The 15683-nt window shown below is 66.5% G+C and overlaps 3 protein-coding genes across 4 annotated transcripts in view; 2 read left to right on the top strand and 1 right to left on the bottom strand.

The window, feature by feature from the left end:
• LOC112546933 (claudin-4-like) overlaps positions 1-3110 on the bottom strand; it is a 29513-nt gene extending 26403 nt beyond the window's left edge. The window contains exon 1 of the mRNA XM_075905072.1: positions 2994-3110. The gene's annotated coding sequence lies outside the window, so the exon portion shown is untranslated. The remainder of the gene's footprint in view (positions 1-2993) is intronic.
• Positions 2949-10981, top strand: LOC142819288 (uncharacterized). 2 transcript variants are annotated; one of them, XM_075905071.1, is made up of 2 exons: positions 2949-3037; positions 7089-10981. In XM_075905071.1, the coding sequence occupies exon 2, from the start codon at positions 9785-9787 to the stop codon at positions 10757-10759; it is 975 nt and encodes a 324-aa protein (XP_075761186.1). In that variant the 5' UTR covers positions 2949-3037; positions 7089-9784; the 3' UTR covers positions 10760-10981. The 2 variants fall into 2 exon arrangements, with proteins under 2 accessions (XP_075761186.1, XP_075761185.1); XM_075905070.1 differs by lacking the exon at positions 2949-3037 and adding an exon at positions 3077-3184.
• Positions 10982-11177: 196 nt separating this feature from the next.
• LOC102454797 (claudin-3) lies at positions 11178-13142 on the top strand. Its single transcript, XM_006119776.4, has one exon. It carries the CDS (start codon positions 11332-11334, stop codon positions 11974-11976), a length of 645 nt encoding a protein of 214 aa, XP_006119838.3. The 5' UTR covers positions 11178-11331; the 3' UTR covers positions 11977-13142.
• The last annotated feature ends 2541 nt before the right edge of the window (positions 13143-15683 follow it).

Here is a 15683-nt window from a genome sequence, read left to right as displayed (position 1 = left end):
GACAGGACAGCCAGCCCCCCTCCTTCTCCCCCGGGGGCCCGAGTCCCAGACAGGACAGCCAGCCCCTCCCTGCCCCCCAGGGCCCGAGTACCAGGCAGGACAGCCAGCCCCTCCCTGCCCCCCAGGACCCGAGTACCAGGCAGGACAGCCAGCCCCTCCCTGCCCCCGGGGGCCCGAGTCCCAGACAGGACAGCCAGCCCCTCCCTGCCCCCCGGGGCCCCGAGTCCCAGGCAGGACAGCCAGCCCCTCCCTGCCCCCCGGGGCCCCGAGTCCCAGGCAGGACAGCCAGCCCCTCCCTGCCCCCCGGGGCCCCGAGTCCCAGGCAGGACAGCCAGCCCCTCCCTGCCCCCCGGGGCCCAAATCCCAGGCAGGACAGCCAGCCCCTCCCTGCCCCCCGGGGCCCGAGTCCCAGGCAGGACAGCCAGCCCCTCCCTGCCCCCCCGGGGCCCAAGTCCCAGGCAGGACAGCCAGCCCCCCTCCTTCTCCCCCGGGGGCCCGAGTCCCAGGCAGGACAGCCAGCCCCTCCCTGCCCCCCGGGGCCCCGAGTCCCAGGCAGGATAGCCAGCCCCTCCCTGCCCCCCGGGGCCCGAGTCCCAGGCAGGACAGCCAGCCCCTCCCTGCCCTCCGGGGCCCGAGTCCCAGACAGGACAGCCAGCCCCTCCCTGCCCCCCGGGGCCCGAGTCCCAGGCAGGACAGTCAGCCCCTCCCTGCCCCCCGGGGCCCGAGTCCCAGACAGGACAGCCAGCCCCTCCCTGCCCCCCGGGGCCCCGAGTCCCAAGCAGGACAGCCAGCCCCTCCCTGCCCCCCGGGGCCCGAGTCCCAGGCAGGACAGCCAGCCCCTCCCTGTCCCCCGGGGCCCGAGTCCCAGGCAGGACAGCCAGCCCCCCTCCTTCTCCCCCGGGGGCCCGAGTCCCAGGCAGGACAGCCAGCCCCTCCCTGCCCCCCAGGGCCCCGAGTCCCAGGCAGGATAGCCAGCCCCTCCCTGCCCCCCGGGGCCCGAGTCCCAGGCAGGACAGCCAGCCCCTCCCTGCCCTCCGGGGCCCGGAGTCCCAGACAGGACAGCCAGCCCCTCCCTGCCCCCCGGGGCCCGAGTCCCAGGCAGGACAGTCAGCCCCTCCCTGCCCCCCGGGGCCCGAGTCCCAGACAGGACAGCCAGCCCCCCTCCTTCTCTCCCGGGGGCCCGAGTCCCAGGCAGGACAGCCAGCCCCTCCCTGCCCCCCGGGGCCCGAGTCCCAGGCAGGACAGCCAGCCCCTCCCTGCCCTCCGGAGCCCGAGTCCCAGACAGGACAGCCAGCCCCTCCCTGCCCCCCGGGGCCGAATCCCAGACAGGACAGCCAGCCCCTCCCTGCCCCCCGGGGCCCGAGTCCCAGGCAGGACAGCCAGCCCCTCCCTGCCCCCCGGGGCCCGAGTCCCAGACAGGACAGCCAGCCCCTCCCTGCCCCCCGGGGCCCGAGTCCCAGGCAGGACAGCCAGCCCCTCCCTGCCCTCCGGGGCCCGAGTCCCAGACAGGACAGCCAGCCCCTCCCTGCCCCCCGGGGCCGAGTCCCAGACAGGACAGCCAGCCCCTCCCTGCCCCCCGGGGCCGAATCCCAGACAGGACAGCCAGCCCCTCCCTGCCCCCCGGGGCCCGAGTCCCAGGCAGGACAGCCAGCCCCTCCCTGCCCCCCGGGGCCCGAGTCCCAGACAGGACAGCTAGCCCCTCCCTGCCCCCCGGGGCCCGAGTCCCAGGCAGGACAGCCAGCCCCTCCCTGCCCTCCGGGGCCCGAGTCCCAGACAGGACAGCCAGCCCCTCCCTGCCCCCCGGGGCCGAGTCCCAGACAGGACAGCCAGCCCCTCCCTGCCCCCCGGGGCCGAATCCCAGACAGGACAGCCAGCCCCTCCCTGCCCCCCGGGGCCCGAGTCCCAGACAGGACAGCCAGCCCCTCCCTGCCCTCCGGGCCCGAGTCCCAGGCAGGACAGCCAGCCCCTCCCTGCCCCCCCGGGGGCCCGAGTCCCAGGCAGGACAGCCAGCCCCTCCCTGCCCCCCGGGGCCGAGTCCCAGAGAGGACAGCCAGCCCCTCCCTGCCCCCCGGGGCCCGAGTCCCAGGCAGGACAGCCAGCCCCTCCCTGCCCCCCCGGGGGCCCGAGTCCCAGGCAGGACAGCCAGCCCCTCCCTGCCCCCCGGGGCCCGAGTCCCAGACAGGACAGCCAGCCCCTCCCTGCCCCCCGGGGCCCGAGTCCCAGGCAGGACAGCCAGCCCCTCCCTGCCCCCCGGGGCCGGAGTCCCAGGCAGGACAGCCAGCCCCTCCCTGCCCCCCCGGGGGCCCGAGTCCCAGGCAGGACAGCCAGCCCCTCCCTGCCCCCCCGGGGGCCCGAGTCCCAGGCAGGACAGCCAGCCCCTCCCTGCCCCCCGGGGCCGAGTCCCAGAGAGGACAGCCAGCCCCTCCCTGCCCCCCGGGGCCCGAGTCCCAGGCAGGACAGCCAGCCCCTCCCTGCCCCCCCGGGGGCCCGAGTCCCAGGCAGGACAGCCAGCCCCTCCCTGCCCCCCGGGGCCCGAGTCCCAGACAGGACAGCCAGCCCCTCCCTGCCCCCCGGGGCCCGAGTCCCAGGCAGGACAGCCAGCCCCTCCCTGCCCCCCGGGGCCGGAGTCCCAGGCAGGATAGCCAGCCCCTCCCTGCCCCCCGGGGCCCGAGTCCCAGACAGGACAGCCAGCCCCTCCCTGCCCCCCCGGGGGCCCGAGTCCCAGGCAGGACAGCCAGCCCCTCCCTGCCCCCCGGGGCCCGAGTCCCAGACAGGACAGCCAGCCCCTCCCTGCCCCCCGGGGCCCGAGTCCCAGGCAGGACAGCCAGCCCCTCCCTGCCCCCCGGGGCCCGAGTCCCAGACAGGACAGCCAGCCCCTCCCTGCCCCCCGGGGCCCGAGTCCCAGACAGGACAGTCAGCCCCCCCCTGCTCCCCCGGGCCCGGGGTCCGGCCGGCGCGGGGCTGGCAGGGCGGGGCAGGCTCCGGTCACTCACCGGAGCTGGGTCCGCGGGCAGCGACTCTCGGGGCTCGGCCGCAGGTGCGGCGGGGAGGGAAGCGGGGGCGGGGCGGGGGGGGGGGAGCGGTCTTCGCGGCCCCGATTGGGCGCCCAGGGGAGGCGGAGAGGACGCGGCGGGACCCCGCAGATCGACCCCGACCGGCCCTCGGGGCACCGCGGAGCCCCCGTGTGAGCGGGGGAGGAGGGGTCTGCACCCCCGCGCGGCTCTGGGCGGGGGGGGGGGGGGAGTTGCGGGGACTGGCCGGGCGAGGCGGGGGGGTTGGAGTTCCGGGGATCCTGGTGGGGCGGGGGGGGGGAGGTTGGAGTTGCGGGGATCCTGGTGGGGCGGGGGAGGGGTTGGAGTTGCGGGGATCCTGGCGGGAGGGGGTTGGAGTTGCGGGGATCCTGGCGGGGGGGGTTGGAGTTGCGGGGATCCTGGCCGGGGGGGGGGGTTGGAGTTGCGGGGACTGGCCGGGGGGGGTGGAGTTGCGGGGATCCTGGCCGGGGGGGGTTGGAGTTGCGGGGACTGGCCGGGGGGGGGGGGTTGGAGTTGCGGGGATCCTGGCCGGGGGGGGGGGTTGAATTTGCGGGGACTGGCCGGGGGGGGGGGTTGGAGTTGAGGGGATCCTGGCGGGGTGGGGGTTGGAGTTGCGGGGACTGGCCGGGGGGGGGGTTGGAGTTGCGGGGATCCTGGCGGGGTGGGGGTTGGAGTTGCGGGGACTGGCCGGGCGGGGCGGGGGAGGGGGGTGCGTGCGGTGGACCGGGCTCTCGGTTGAGAACCGATACCTGCCCCCGTGCGTGTCCCTGACTCAGGGGACAGAGGTCCCGACACCGGGACTCCCAGGGTGAGTCACCGCACCCAGAGCAGCCGCTTCCTTCCCGGCAGTTTCTGTGGCCCTGCGGGGAAGTCCCGCAGCCCCAGGCTCCTGGGATCCTTCTGGTCCAGGGGCCTCCCGCCCTCAGAGCCACCTGGGCGCAAGAAATCCAAAAATCAGGAGCCAGGCCTGCCAGGTCCTGCTTTGGAGTCTCTCTCCCGACTGTCACCTGCTGGAGCCCTGGGCCAGCCTGTTTCCTGTGTCCTGTGCCCTGTGCCTGTGTCTGTGTCCTGTGCCAGCCTGTTTCCTGTGTCCTGTGCCCTGTGCCTGTGTCTGTGTCCTGTGCCAGCCTGTTTCCTGTGTCCTGTGCCCTGTGCCTGTGTCTGTGTCCTGTGCCCTGTGCCTGTGTCCTGTGCCAGCCTGTGCCCTGTGCCTGTGTCCTGTGCCCTGTACCTGTGTCCTGTGCCAGCCTGTGTCCTGTGCCCTGTGCCTGTGTCCTGTGCCAGCCTGTGCCTGTGTCTGTGTCCTGTGCCAGCCTGTGTCCTGTGCCTGTGTCCTGTGCCCTGTGCCTGTGTCCTGTGCCAGCCTGTTTCCTGTGCCTGTGTCCTGTGCCAGCCTGTGTCCTGTGCCCTGTGCCTGTGTCCTCTGCCCTGTGCCTGTGTCCTGTGCCTGTGTCCTGTGCCAGCCTGTGCCCTGTGCCTGTGTCCTGTGCCAGCCTGTGTCCTGTGCCCTGTGCCTGTGTCCTGTGCCAGCCTTCAGCGCCACCCAACACAGAGCCCTGGGGAAGCGCAGGATCCTCCCCCTTTCTTCTCCTAGCCCTAACCGTGGCCCAGTCCTAGGGTAGGGAATGGCAGGGCTGGTGGGGACCAGCCCCCTGCCCCCACGGCAGGACTGGGGATTATCTAGAGCAGCGTTTCTCGAACTGGGCTCCCCAAGGGCTCTCCCGGGCTCTGCCGACGCACTGATCAACTCCTCCCCCTCAGTTCCCACCTTCCCCAGGCTGAGGCTGGCTCCCACCTGGTCTGCTTCTGCTTGGTGCACAGAACCTGTTGCCAGGTCTCTGGGACTGCTCTGCATAAGGCTGGCCATGGAGGCTCCGCACGCTGTCCCTGCCCAAGTTGCAGCTCTGCAGTTCCCATTGGCTGGGGACCATGAACACTGGGCACTATGGGGCAGTGCCAGTGCCTCCCTGGACACTCTTGCACCTGGGGGCCACAGGGACCTGGCCATCACTTCCTGGGGGCTGCAGTAAGGCCACCGGACCCTGCCCTCCCAACTCCCTGCTCCCAGAGTCCATCCTGTACTCAGACTGTCTCCCAGAGCATCAGAGCGGCCAGGTGGGGTCAGCCCAAAGGTCCATCCAGCCCCGTGTCCTGTGCCAGGTGCCCCAGAGGGAGGGAACAGAACAGGGAATTGCCCAGTGAACCCTCCCCCGTGACCCATTCCCAGCCTGTGACAGAGGACAGGGACACCCTCCCTGCCCGCCTGCCCAATAGCTGGGCCTGTCCTCCACGGATTTATCTGGCTCTTTTGGAACGCCGGGCAGCGCTGCCTGGCTGGCTCCGGGGGCTCGCTGAGGTGAGCTGTAGCTGTTCCTGGCAGATTTAGCAGGCGTCCCAGCCCAGCTCCTCACGCATGCAAGGCCAGGCTTAGGACCCTGCTTCGGCAGTACCGAGTGCAGGCTGGGGCCATTCCAAATGGAGATTGCTCTTCACCCTGCAGCAGAGCAGGGCAGCTAGGTCACCTCTGCCTTCCCCAGCAAACTCCTCTGCTTTCTCTGCTCTTGCATTCCTGCCTGCCGCAGACACGGGCAGGGACAGTGCCAGGATGCATGGAGCCAGGGTGGCAGCAGCCAGAGGATGCTGCCCGGGGCTGTGCAGGCCCTCAGCATGTCGGGTGTCTGGCGGACGCTGACTGAGCAAGTGCAGGTCTGACCTCTGGTGCGTTGGTTTCCTTGCCCAGAGAGTCCTTTTGGTGAAGGTGCTTCTCAGGGAGCAGAGAGCTGCTGCCCTCCCAGGAGCCAAACCCAGCATGCAGCCCCCGCCTTCCAGCTCAGGGGGCCCTTACTGTGGCTAGAGCAGTGCCGGGCAACCTACAGCCCATCGGGCTTGTCCACGGGTGGCCCACGAGACACTGTGCAGGGCTGCCAGATTTCCGTCCGTGTGGCTCCTGAAGTGACACACACGGAGAGCCAGGGCACATGCAGGGAGGCTGAGTGCACACGACACTGAGCGCCCTGCGCTCCCTCTGCAGCCGACCGTGGCACTGTGCCGAGTCAGTCGGCACCCCCACCTTCTAGGGCGCCAGCCCAGTTGCAACATGGCCCTGTCCCGGGAGGCCCTCTGGGTCACCACAGCCTTGCTCCGAGATGAAGAAGGCCACGCCTGCAGCCGCTCGCTAGCCAGGGCTGCCCATTGCTGCTCAAGGCCTAGGGACACTGGAAGTGCCTAGATAGACAGGAGGCTGAGGGTCACTCACGTTGGGCTGGAGACTCAATGGAGCTGGAGACAAGGCTCCAAGGAGTCAGCCGGCGCCTTGCCCCTCAGCAGACGGAGCAGGAGTCATCTGGGCGTGCAGGAGGCTGGCTGACACTCTGGCTGACACACTCCTGCAAAGTGTGGGTCCCATGGACCCGCTCAGTGCTCACTGCCTGACCCAGGGCATGAAGCAGAGTTCTGGCCCTAGGGACACCTGATTGCATTGCCTTCATGCTGGCGGGAAAGGGGGCCGGCGGTTCCTCCTCCCGTTGGAGACTGGCCAGGTCCGCGAATGGGGCAGTGAGTAGGAGAGAGCTGGGAGACAGTTTCTCTCTGCTGCCCAGAATTTGGGCTGAACCCTCGAGTATTGTGGGTTTTTAACAGGTCTTTTTGCTATGATCCTGGCATCTCTGGAGGGAGCAGCGCAGCAGGGAAGGGAAGGGAAGAGCTAAGGGGATGGAGGCCTTTGCTTGGAGACCCTCTGGTGGCTCTGCCATGTGATTTCTGACCTTTCAAATGTTTGTGTTCTTGCCACATGGTTACAGCTGTGGGACATGCCAGGCCGTGCCTCTAACTGAGGTTACATAGACTTAGCTGCATCTGTTAAACCCAAGGGCAAAATAAATAGAGTCCTGCAAATCCCTGGATATCTACTTTATATCCATGAGTATCTGCAGCTCACGAATACAACTGTTGTATCTAGAACCCTGCAAATGTGCAGATATCCGCTTTTGAGCTGCAGCGGTGGCTATCCACAGATCATTTTTGCAGTTTGCGGATACCAATTTGGTTTCTGTGCAGGGCTGTAAAAAGAAAAACACGGGGACAGAATAGAGCCGTGAGGATCTCCTGAAGAAGAGCAGCTGTAAATCCCAGTGCCCCGCAGTCTTCACTGACTCGCTGCGGGGCTGCCAGGATGAAGCCAGCAGGCCGGAGGGAGCAGGGAGCGAGCTGTCATTCAGGACAGTGCTCTCAGGAGAGTGGGGCCCGGGAAGCGTGCCTGCGCTGTGCACCGGGATGCAAAGGGAGCCAGCTGCTGCCTAAGTGCACCGGGCTGGTGGCAGATAAGGAACAATCCGTGTGTGTATAAGGTGATAGGACTGTAATCTTAAATAAACGGCCTTCGTTTTGGACAGCATGTTAAGTGCAAGATGTGATAAAGAACCACAGAAATTAAACAAATGCCACTTTAATACTGCTAAACCAGTCAGTACAGCGCCTCCTGCTGGGAGATCCCCCACAGCACCTCCTGCAAGTACAGGCTGAGCTGTGGGCTTCCCAGGCTGCCTGTCCTTCCAGCGGGGAGAAGCAGAGACTGGAGTTTGCGGCTAAAATACTGAGAGTGTTTGGAATTAGGCAGGAGCTCCCATTCTGCATGAAACCTCGTCATTTCACACAGTGATTCTGCATTGGAACAAACCCTCCCAGCTTCCGACTGTCCCGTGGGACTGAGGGGGGAGGGGGCAGAACTTCCATTTTGAAACATCGAAACGGTGTTCCTTATTGACGTGCCAAAGCTGCATGGCCCAGCCTGCCCACCTGGTGGCCTTTGGAGTCACTGGAAGCCCTGACAGCCGTGGCTGGAGCCTTCGTCTGGGCCCAGCTTCCAAAGGCTGGGGTTTGCCGAGCTGGAGCTGGGTAGCTTGCAACAGCCTCTCCAGGATTCCCCAGGAAACCCTCTTCACACTGACTGTCCCAAAAGGCCCCTCTTGCCAGGCGCGTTTCCATTATAACTGTTGGAACTGCCAGGCCTCCGACTGGCGCAGCGGCGCCCTGCCGAGGCCACGCACATGCCTGTCCCACTGTAACGTCCTTATGTCGCAGGAACTTGCCGCCTCTCATGTCTCCCCCGAGTGCCATTTTGCTGCCCCACTGAGCAGATATTAGGCTCCCAGTCCTCCTCCCTCTCCCCTCAGGCTGCCTCTCCTGCACCTCTGGCGCTGGGTTTCCAAGACAGTCTGTCTCTCTCCCACTAGATCCTCTGTTGACCTATCTGTCCCCGATCTGGATGGGGCATGGGTGCTGCCTCCACCAGCCTCTTCCCGGCTTCTGTCCAAGGAGCTGGCTCCAAGATTTCCTGTGCCCGCTGGCTCCTCTGGCAGTGGCTGGATGTTCCCTGCAAACCTGGAGCACCCTTCCTCTTCTGATCAACAGAATAGAGCAAGTCAGCTTTGTCCTCCCCTGGGGTGCAGCTGCCTTTCTCCGCTGAGCTCCTGCAGCCGACTTCTCCAGCTGCTCTGAACTCATCACACCCTGTCTCCCTTCACTGTTCCTTCCCCAAACCACTCAGAGCTTCCGCTGCGCTTTTTCCTTCTGCCACACATGCTTCGAGAGCCATTGGCACTAATGCAGGCCACACGGTCACAGCCCCACGTGTCACTAGCTACGGCAGTGCACAGTCACAGCCCCACGTGCACAGTCACAGACCCCTTGTGTCACTAGCTACGGCAGTGCACAGTCACAGCCCCACGTGCACAGTCACAGACCCCTTGTGTCACTAGCTACGGCAGTGCACAGTCACAGCCCCACGTGCACAGTCACAGACCCCTTGTGTCACTAGCTACGGCAGTGCACAGTCACAGCCCCACGTGCACAGTCACAGACCCCTTGTGTCACTAGCTACGGCAGTGCACAGTCACAGCCCCACGTGCACAGTCACAGACCCTATGTGCACTTCTCCCACCAGCTGTGGCAGTTTCAGGGCAGCTGTGTCTGTATCCATTCCACAGTCCAGCAGTGGCTCCAGCTCCCAGCCATGCCCCCGCTGAGTCCAGAGCAAGTTTCACTCCCTCCTGACTAAGAGCCAGGCCTGAGAGCTGTTCCCATTGTGACAGGGGCTTTGTCACGCTGGATGACTAGGCGGGAGCTGCCGTAAGGGCCTTTTCTAGCATCCTGTGTGATCAGGACTGGGCTCTGCTTGGCATTGTTGCCGGTCAACGTGAGTTACTCCACATAAGGTGCCTGGCTCCGGCTCTGCGGCGAATCCAGCGGCCTGTTAACACCTGGCCGTACTTCAAGGGGGCGAGATGAGTTTACCCCCAGCAAAAGCTGCAGCTGCAGCCCACCCTGACCAATGGGGATGGATCAGCCCATACGCCTGCTTGACCGGGGAGTTGTCCGGTGCTTTCCTCTGCCCTGGGGCGTCGTGCCCGCCTCACCCTCGTGTGGAAATGCCGCCAGTTTCTCTCCGTGCTCTCACGCGTGTGCAGGTGGCAACTCCTCGTGCTGCGGATGAACCAGCCGTCCTGCCTTGTGCTTCAGAGCGGTCTGCCTGGAGATCCGCTGCCTGGCAGGGAGGGAAGCTGCGGCAGGCCTCCAAGGTGGCTGGCTAAGCCAGGGAAGGACAGGGCCCTGCCGGGTACTTGTCTGCCCACCGAAAGGTGCTCAGGACGGGGATAGAGCTGGGCTGGGGGGCGGGGAGGGGACAGTGCGTTGGCTTGGTGGGAGCAGCAGGCACATTAAGGACCCAGCCTGGGGTGCGCCAGTGACGGGCCCCTATGAGGAGAGCAGCTCTGCTGGCTTGGCTGGGGGGTGCTGGGATGTGGCCTGGGGAAGGGCAGGGAAACAGTCCCCATCTGTCCCCAGCCCAGCAGTTAGTCCCTCCCCCCGACTCCCTGCCCTCCCATTGTGCTGGAGCTGCCCAGGCCACCTCGAACAGAGGAGAGGAAGCTGTGATTCCGCTCAGCCCGGAGCGAGGGTCTGGTGTGTCCACCCACACCACTGGGGCCACCGGGCACCCCCCAGCGCAGCAGGGCACGAGCCGGGCCTGGCTCCTCCCACCACTGGGGCCGCCGGGCACCCCCCAGCGCAGCAGGGCACGAGCCGGGCCTGGCTCCTCCCACCACTGGGGCCGCCGGGCACCCCCCAGCGCAGCAGGGCACGAGCCGGGCCTGGCTCCTCCCACCACTGGGGCCGCCGGGCACCCCCCAGCGCAGCCAGGGCACGGCCCAGGCCTGGCTCCTCCCACCACTGGGGCCTCCGGGCACCCCCCAGCGCAGCCAGGGCACGAGCCGGGCCTGGCTCCTCCCACCACTCGGGCCGCCGGGCACCCCCCAGCGCAGCAGGGAACAGGCCGGGCCTGGCTCCTCCCACCACTGGGGCCGCCGGGCACCCCCCAGCGCAGCAGGGCACGAGCCGGGCCTGGCTCCTCCCACCACTGGGGCCGCCGGGCACCCCCCAGCGCAGCAGGGCACAGGCCGGGCCTGGCTCCTCCCACCACTGGGGCCGCCGGGCACCCCCCAGCGCAGCAGGGCACGAGCCGGGCCTGGCTCCTCCCACCACTGGGGCCGCCGGGCACCCCCCCCCCCGGGCAGCAGGGCACGGGCCGGGCCTGGCTCCTCCCACCACTGGGGCCACCGGGCACCCCCCAGCGCAGCAGGGCACAGGCCGGGCCTGGCTCCTTGGCTGTGTCCGTATGGACTGTGCGTGGCCCCCAGCGACACAGGCGGGGTTTGGTGCCAGGGGAAGCCTGAGGCGCGGATGCTCGGGCGTGTGTCCGTGGGCCTCGCCAGTCAGCACGTGGCCTTGTCTGTACGGCCTCTGCTTTGTCCCTGGAACGGGAGCAGCCACTAAACGCAGTGTGTCCCACTGTGCCCTTTGCCAGCCCACTGGGACGACAGCCCAGGCCACTGGCCTCCCCGGAAGCACAGGCTCCGAGTCCCCAGCACTCTGGCTGCCAGCACCTGTCACGGCCTGGCCACGAAACCAGCAGGCTGGGACCCAGCACGGGTTTCCAGCTCCACCCCTCGCCACCTCCCGCTCGCTCCTCTCTCGCCAATGCCATCTCCGTAAACAAAGGGGAGGGGGGCCAGGGGCCGGGGAGCCGGGAAAGGGAAAGTCGTAGGTGAAACCCCGCCCCCGTGTGAGCAGGGCTGAGGTAATGCAGCCCAGCCCTGGCTCCGCTCCCTCATATAAGGCAGCCACCGAGGCAGGTGCCCTGAGAGCGGATCCCACGCAGACGGCGACAGGTGCCTGCAGGTGCCACCCGCTCAGGAGTCCTGCTCCCGTCCCGCCGTTGCCGTAAAAGCAGCTCCTGCCTGGCACCATGTCCATGGGGCTGGAGATCGGAGGAGTGGCACTGTCGGTGCTGGGCTGGGTGGGCACCATCCTGTGCTGCGCGCTGCCCATGTGGCGGGTGACGGCCTTCATCGGGAACAACATCGTGACGGCCCAGATCATCTGGGAGGGGCTGTGGATGAACTGCGTGGTGCAGAGCACGGGCCAGATGCAGTGCAAGGTCTACGACTCCATGCTGGCCCTGCCCCAGGACCTGCAGGCCGCCCGCGCCCTGGTGGTGATCGCCATCGTGCTGGCCGTGCTGGGCCTGATGGTCGCCCTCATCGGGGCGCAGTGCACCAGGTGCGTGGAAGATGAGACCACCAAGGCCAAGATCACCATCGTCTCCGGGGTGGTCTTCCTGCTGGCTGGGATCATGACCCTCATCCCCGTGTGCTGGTCGGCCAACACCATCATCCGCGACTTCTACAACCCCGTGGTGGTGGACTCACAGAAGCGGGAGCTGGGCGCCTCCCTCTACGTGGGCTGGGCCGCGGCAGCTCTGCAGCTGTTCGGGGGGGCTTTGCTCTGCTGCTCCTGCCCCCCCAAGGATGACAAGTACGCGCCAACCAAGGTGGCTTACTCTGCCGCCCGCTCCACCGGGCCCAGCTACGACAAGAGGAACTACGTGTGAGGGAGGCCGCCCGGCACCTCTCCCGCCTGCCCTGATCCATTCAGCAGACTGTCACGGCCTCCCCACCCGCTCTCGGGAGCCCTGAGGACCCCAGGGGGACACTGGCTGGCCACTCACCGGATTCTGACTGTCATCCCAAGGGCGGGGTGGAGGAGGAACTGTTCTGTCTCCCTCAGTGCTGCTGGTGGGGCAGCAAGACCCTGGCTAAGACTCTGTTTTGGTTGTGGCTGCTTTGTCTTTGATCTATTGCTCCCCAGCTCTGAGAACCCTCATCCCCGCCACTGGGCTCCGCCCCTTCAAACCCAGCCGACACCTCCAGCGGGCGGCTTGGCGGACGCGCTGCCGGAGACTCGGACGCAGGCGGGAGGGGCGGGTAGGTAACTAAGGGCGAAGAGGTGTGCGCACTCAGAGTGCTGGCACCAGGCCCTGGGTGGCTGGACCCTCCTCTCCCTGCTTCCCAGATTTCTCTGTGGCGCTGCTAGGAGCACTCCCAGCCCCCTTAGCGCAGTGGGGCACGCCGCGCAGAGTGGAGCTGAAAGGGCAGAGGCGGGCGGGGCGTTCCATGTCCTGCCCCCCGCGGGCTCAGCATTCCTGAGTCAGCAGTGACTTGTGCCCCACTGCTCTGCGCTGGCCGCAGGAGAGGCGTGGCACTTGTGGGGCCGGTGCCTGGCACGCCACTGCCCACCAGGGAGAGAGCTAAGCAAGCCGTATCTTAGCAGCCAAGGCCGAGGCTGGAGAATGGGGGAGGGGGAGAAATCCGGCAGAGGCTGTGGAGAGGGTCCTGGGAGGGGGGGATCCTTCTGCCAGCCAAGAGCACTGGGTCAGTACTGAGCTGGGCGGCCCACAGACTTGATGCCTGTGTAAATAAGGGTGGTTTCTTGTGCCTAGAAGAGATTTTTCACCATGGTTTGCTTTGCAAAGGAAGCTGTTGCTGGCACATGCAGCCTCCTAGCACCCACCGGCACTGCCGGGACCTAGGCTTGGCCTTCTGGGGGCTGGAGGCAGGTTCTGTGGGGAAGGAGAAGAAGAAAGAGCCTCCCCCCTGCCGGCGCGCAGCCCGTCGTCTCTCTGGGCACCTGCCTGCGCTCCCTGCTCCACGCGAGACAGTCCTGCTCCCATTGCTTTGTACGGGTTACATTTTTCAATAAAACTGTCCGGTTCAGTAACAGCCGAGTGACGTGTCCTTCTCGAGCGTCTGCAGCACCGTGCTAGGGATCAGTCACCCCCCCGGCGGCAGCCCGGGCCCCAGCTACTGTCTGGAAGGGCAGGGGAGAGCCAGCCACCTCAGGGGACTTGCTCCCTCCCCCATGGATCTGCCCTGCACGCTACCTTGGCTCACTATCCCCCCTGAACCCCGTCCCTAGCCCCTGCCCAGTGAGTGCACAGAGGGGGGCCATTCATGGGGGCCAGCTCCTGGCCGGGGGGGGCTCAGGGACTCTTCCAGCCAGGCACAGTTCACAGTGTCCTGCTCGCCTTGCCGAGGTGGGGACAGGTCTCTTCCCCGGTGGGGGAAGGGCCGGGTTGAGCAAGCTGTTTGCATTAGCTGCTTGCCAGCAGCACAGTGCGTGTGTGGGACCGGCCACGCCCTCCTACCTAAGCACAGGCAAACCTGCCCAGCCCAGGGGAGCCCTGCAGAGGGGAGGCAGGTGTCTGAGCACCCAGGACAGGGCTAGGGCTGAGGGGGTCCTGCTCCCCCCTCTCGCTCTCAAGCCAGCTTGTCCTGCCCTGCAATCTGGAGTTGAGCCAAACCTCCGGAGCAGCAGGTGCTGAGATCAGGCCCTGACCGGCTACGTCCTTCACCCCGTGCGGCATGCAGCCACCCCCTCAGGACGTGACTCTCCTTTGCCAGGCTGCGGAGAGCCCTTGGGGGGAGGGGAGAGTCAGGAGCCCTGCACTCTCAGAGGACTCGGGGGGAGGGATAACTCAGTGGTTTGAGCATTGGCCTGCTAAACCCAGGGTTGTGAATTCAACCCTTGAGGGGGCCACATAGGGATCTGGGCAAATCCGTCAGGGATGGTGCTTGGTGCCGCTGTGAGGGCAGGGAACTGGACTTGATGACCTCTCGAGGCCCCTTGCAGCTCTAGGAGATGGACTGGGCAGAGACCAGCTTGCGTGCCCCCAGGAGCTCTGCCATATGCTAATGGATTTGGTGCTCACCTGGCTCTGCTTCCCCACAGTACTGGGCAGGCCCACCTGCATGCCCAGTCCTTTCTCCTTTCCCCTCCTAGGAAAGCCAGCAGCATAGGTGCCTGTTGTTTGGGCTGACCTGGTACATGGCTTGACGTGAGCCCTGGGCAGGGGGAAGCAGTGTTCTTCTCCTGGGCCCAGCACCACCATTAGCCCTGGCTGGGAAGGCGCAGACCTTCAAGCAACTTGGCCCCTGCCCCGGTAACTTTCTGCTGTGGGGCCATGGGGCTCGGCCTCTCTCAGAGGAAACTCAGGACACCATGGTCAGCTTTCAGCATTGCTAGTTGGGATCCATAACAGCAGTACAAGCAGCAACACCAGCCTGGTTGGTTGCACTGCACAAGCCTGAAAAGGGCTGAGGTCCCAGCTGGCAAAGGGACTTAGCCACCTGAATCCCAGATGCATGACTGCAACCCACAGAACCTCAGCTTGACTGCCCCATGTCCCACAGGCACCTACATCAGGGTTGGGGAAAGCTGTCTTGACACCTGCCTCTGGGCATGCTCAAAGCTGCCTCCCTTTGGGTACCAGGGAAGACAGGCAGGAGCATGATGCCCATGCCCTGCTGAGCCTGAGCTGGTAGGTTTGCCACACTGCAATGGGGTAGTCTAGTCTAGCAAGCATGGCATGGCATGGCATGGCCCTGAGCATGCGCAGTGCCAGGGCCCCTCCCAAACCCCTCTGGAGGAACAGGTGCCTCAGCGCACTCCCCGGAGTGCCAGCTCTTTCCCTGCCAGGGCGGACCATGGGCCTCCTACCCTCAGGGGAGGCGTTAAGCACAGGGCTGGCGCACTGGGATGGGGGTCCAGCTGTCTCTCCTGCCAGAGCTTTTCCACTCTGGATACATAATTGCTGGACCCTGCATCTCCCGCCTCCTAGGAAGGTGCCTGGTCCAACAGCCTCCGGAGCCCTTCTCTCGCGCACGGCCCCAGCCGCTAGACAATGATTTCTCCTCAGTGGAACACAGCGGTGCTGACCCATGGGTGATCCAAGGCTAGTGCACCCTTGGGGAAAAATTGGTGGGTGCTGAGCACCCCTGGCAGCCTTGGGTCTGCAGGTCAGTAGTTCCCCTTCCCACCCACCCCAAGCAGCTGCTTGGTGACATAGGTGAGGAGGGCGGGCGTAAGGGAGGGTGGGGTGTGGCCTTAAGGGAAAGTATAGAGGGGGTGAAGGGCCTGGGGCAGAGCCCCCCCGACAATGGAAGTCAGCGCCTGCAATAGAATGTCACCAGCAGAGCCTGAGGCAGCTCCATGGCAGACTCCCCTGTAAGCCGTGGTTAGCGCACGCTGCTGAGAGGTGCTCAGGTCATTGTTTCTCCCCAGCAGGCAGAGGGGGGACTTGAAGAGGGATCTCCCCCTTCTCCCCAGCAAGTGAGGGGAGAATTACACCTGGGTCTCCCCAGCCCATGGGCGTGCCCTAGCCACTGGGCTACAGGTTATGACAGGGACAACTCCTCAGTCCGACTTTGTTGGGCCCCGCAGGGGCAGACGAGAGAGGCAGGAGAACACCTCTCTTCACCA

This window comes from Pelodiscus sinensis, chromosome 21, assembly GCF_049634645.1.
Source record: "Pelodiscus sinensis isolate JC-2024 chromosome 21, ASM4963464v1, whole genome shotgun sequence".
NCBI classification, from domain to species: domain Eukaryota; kingdom Metazoa; phylum Chordata; order Testudines; family Trionychidae; genus Pelodiscus; species Pelodiscus sinensis.
This window is presented reverse-complemented; position numbering and strand designations above follow the sequence as displayed.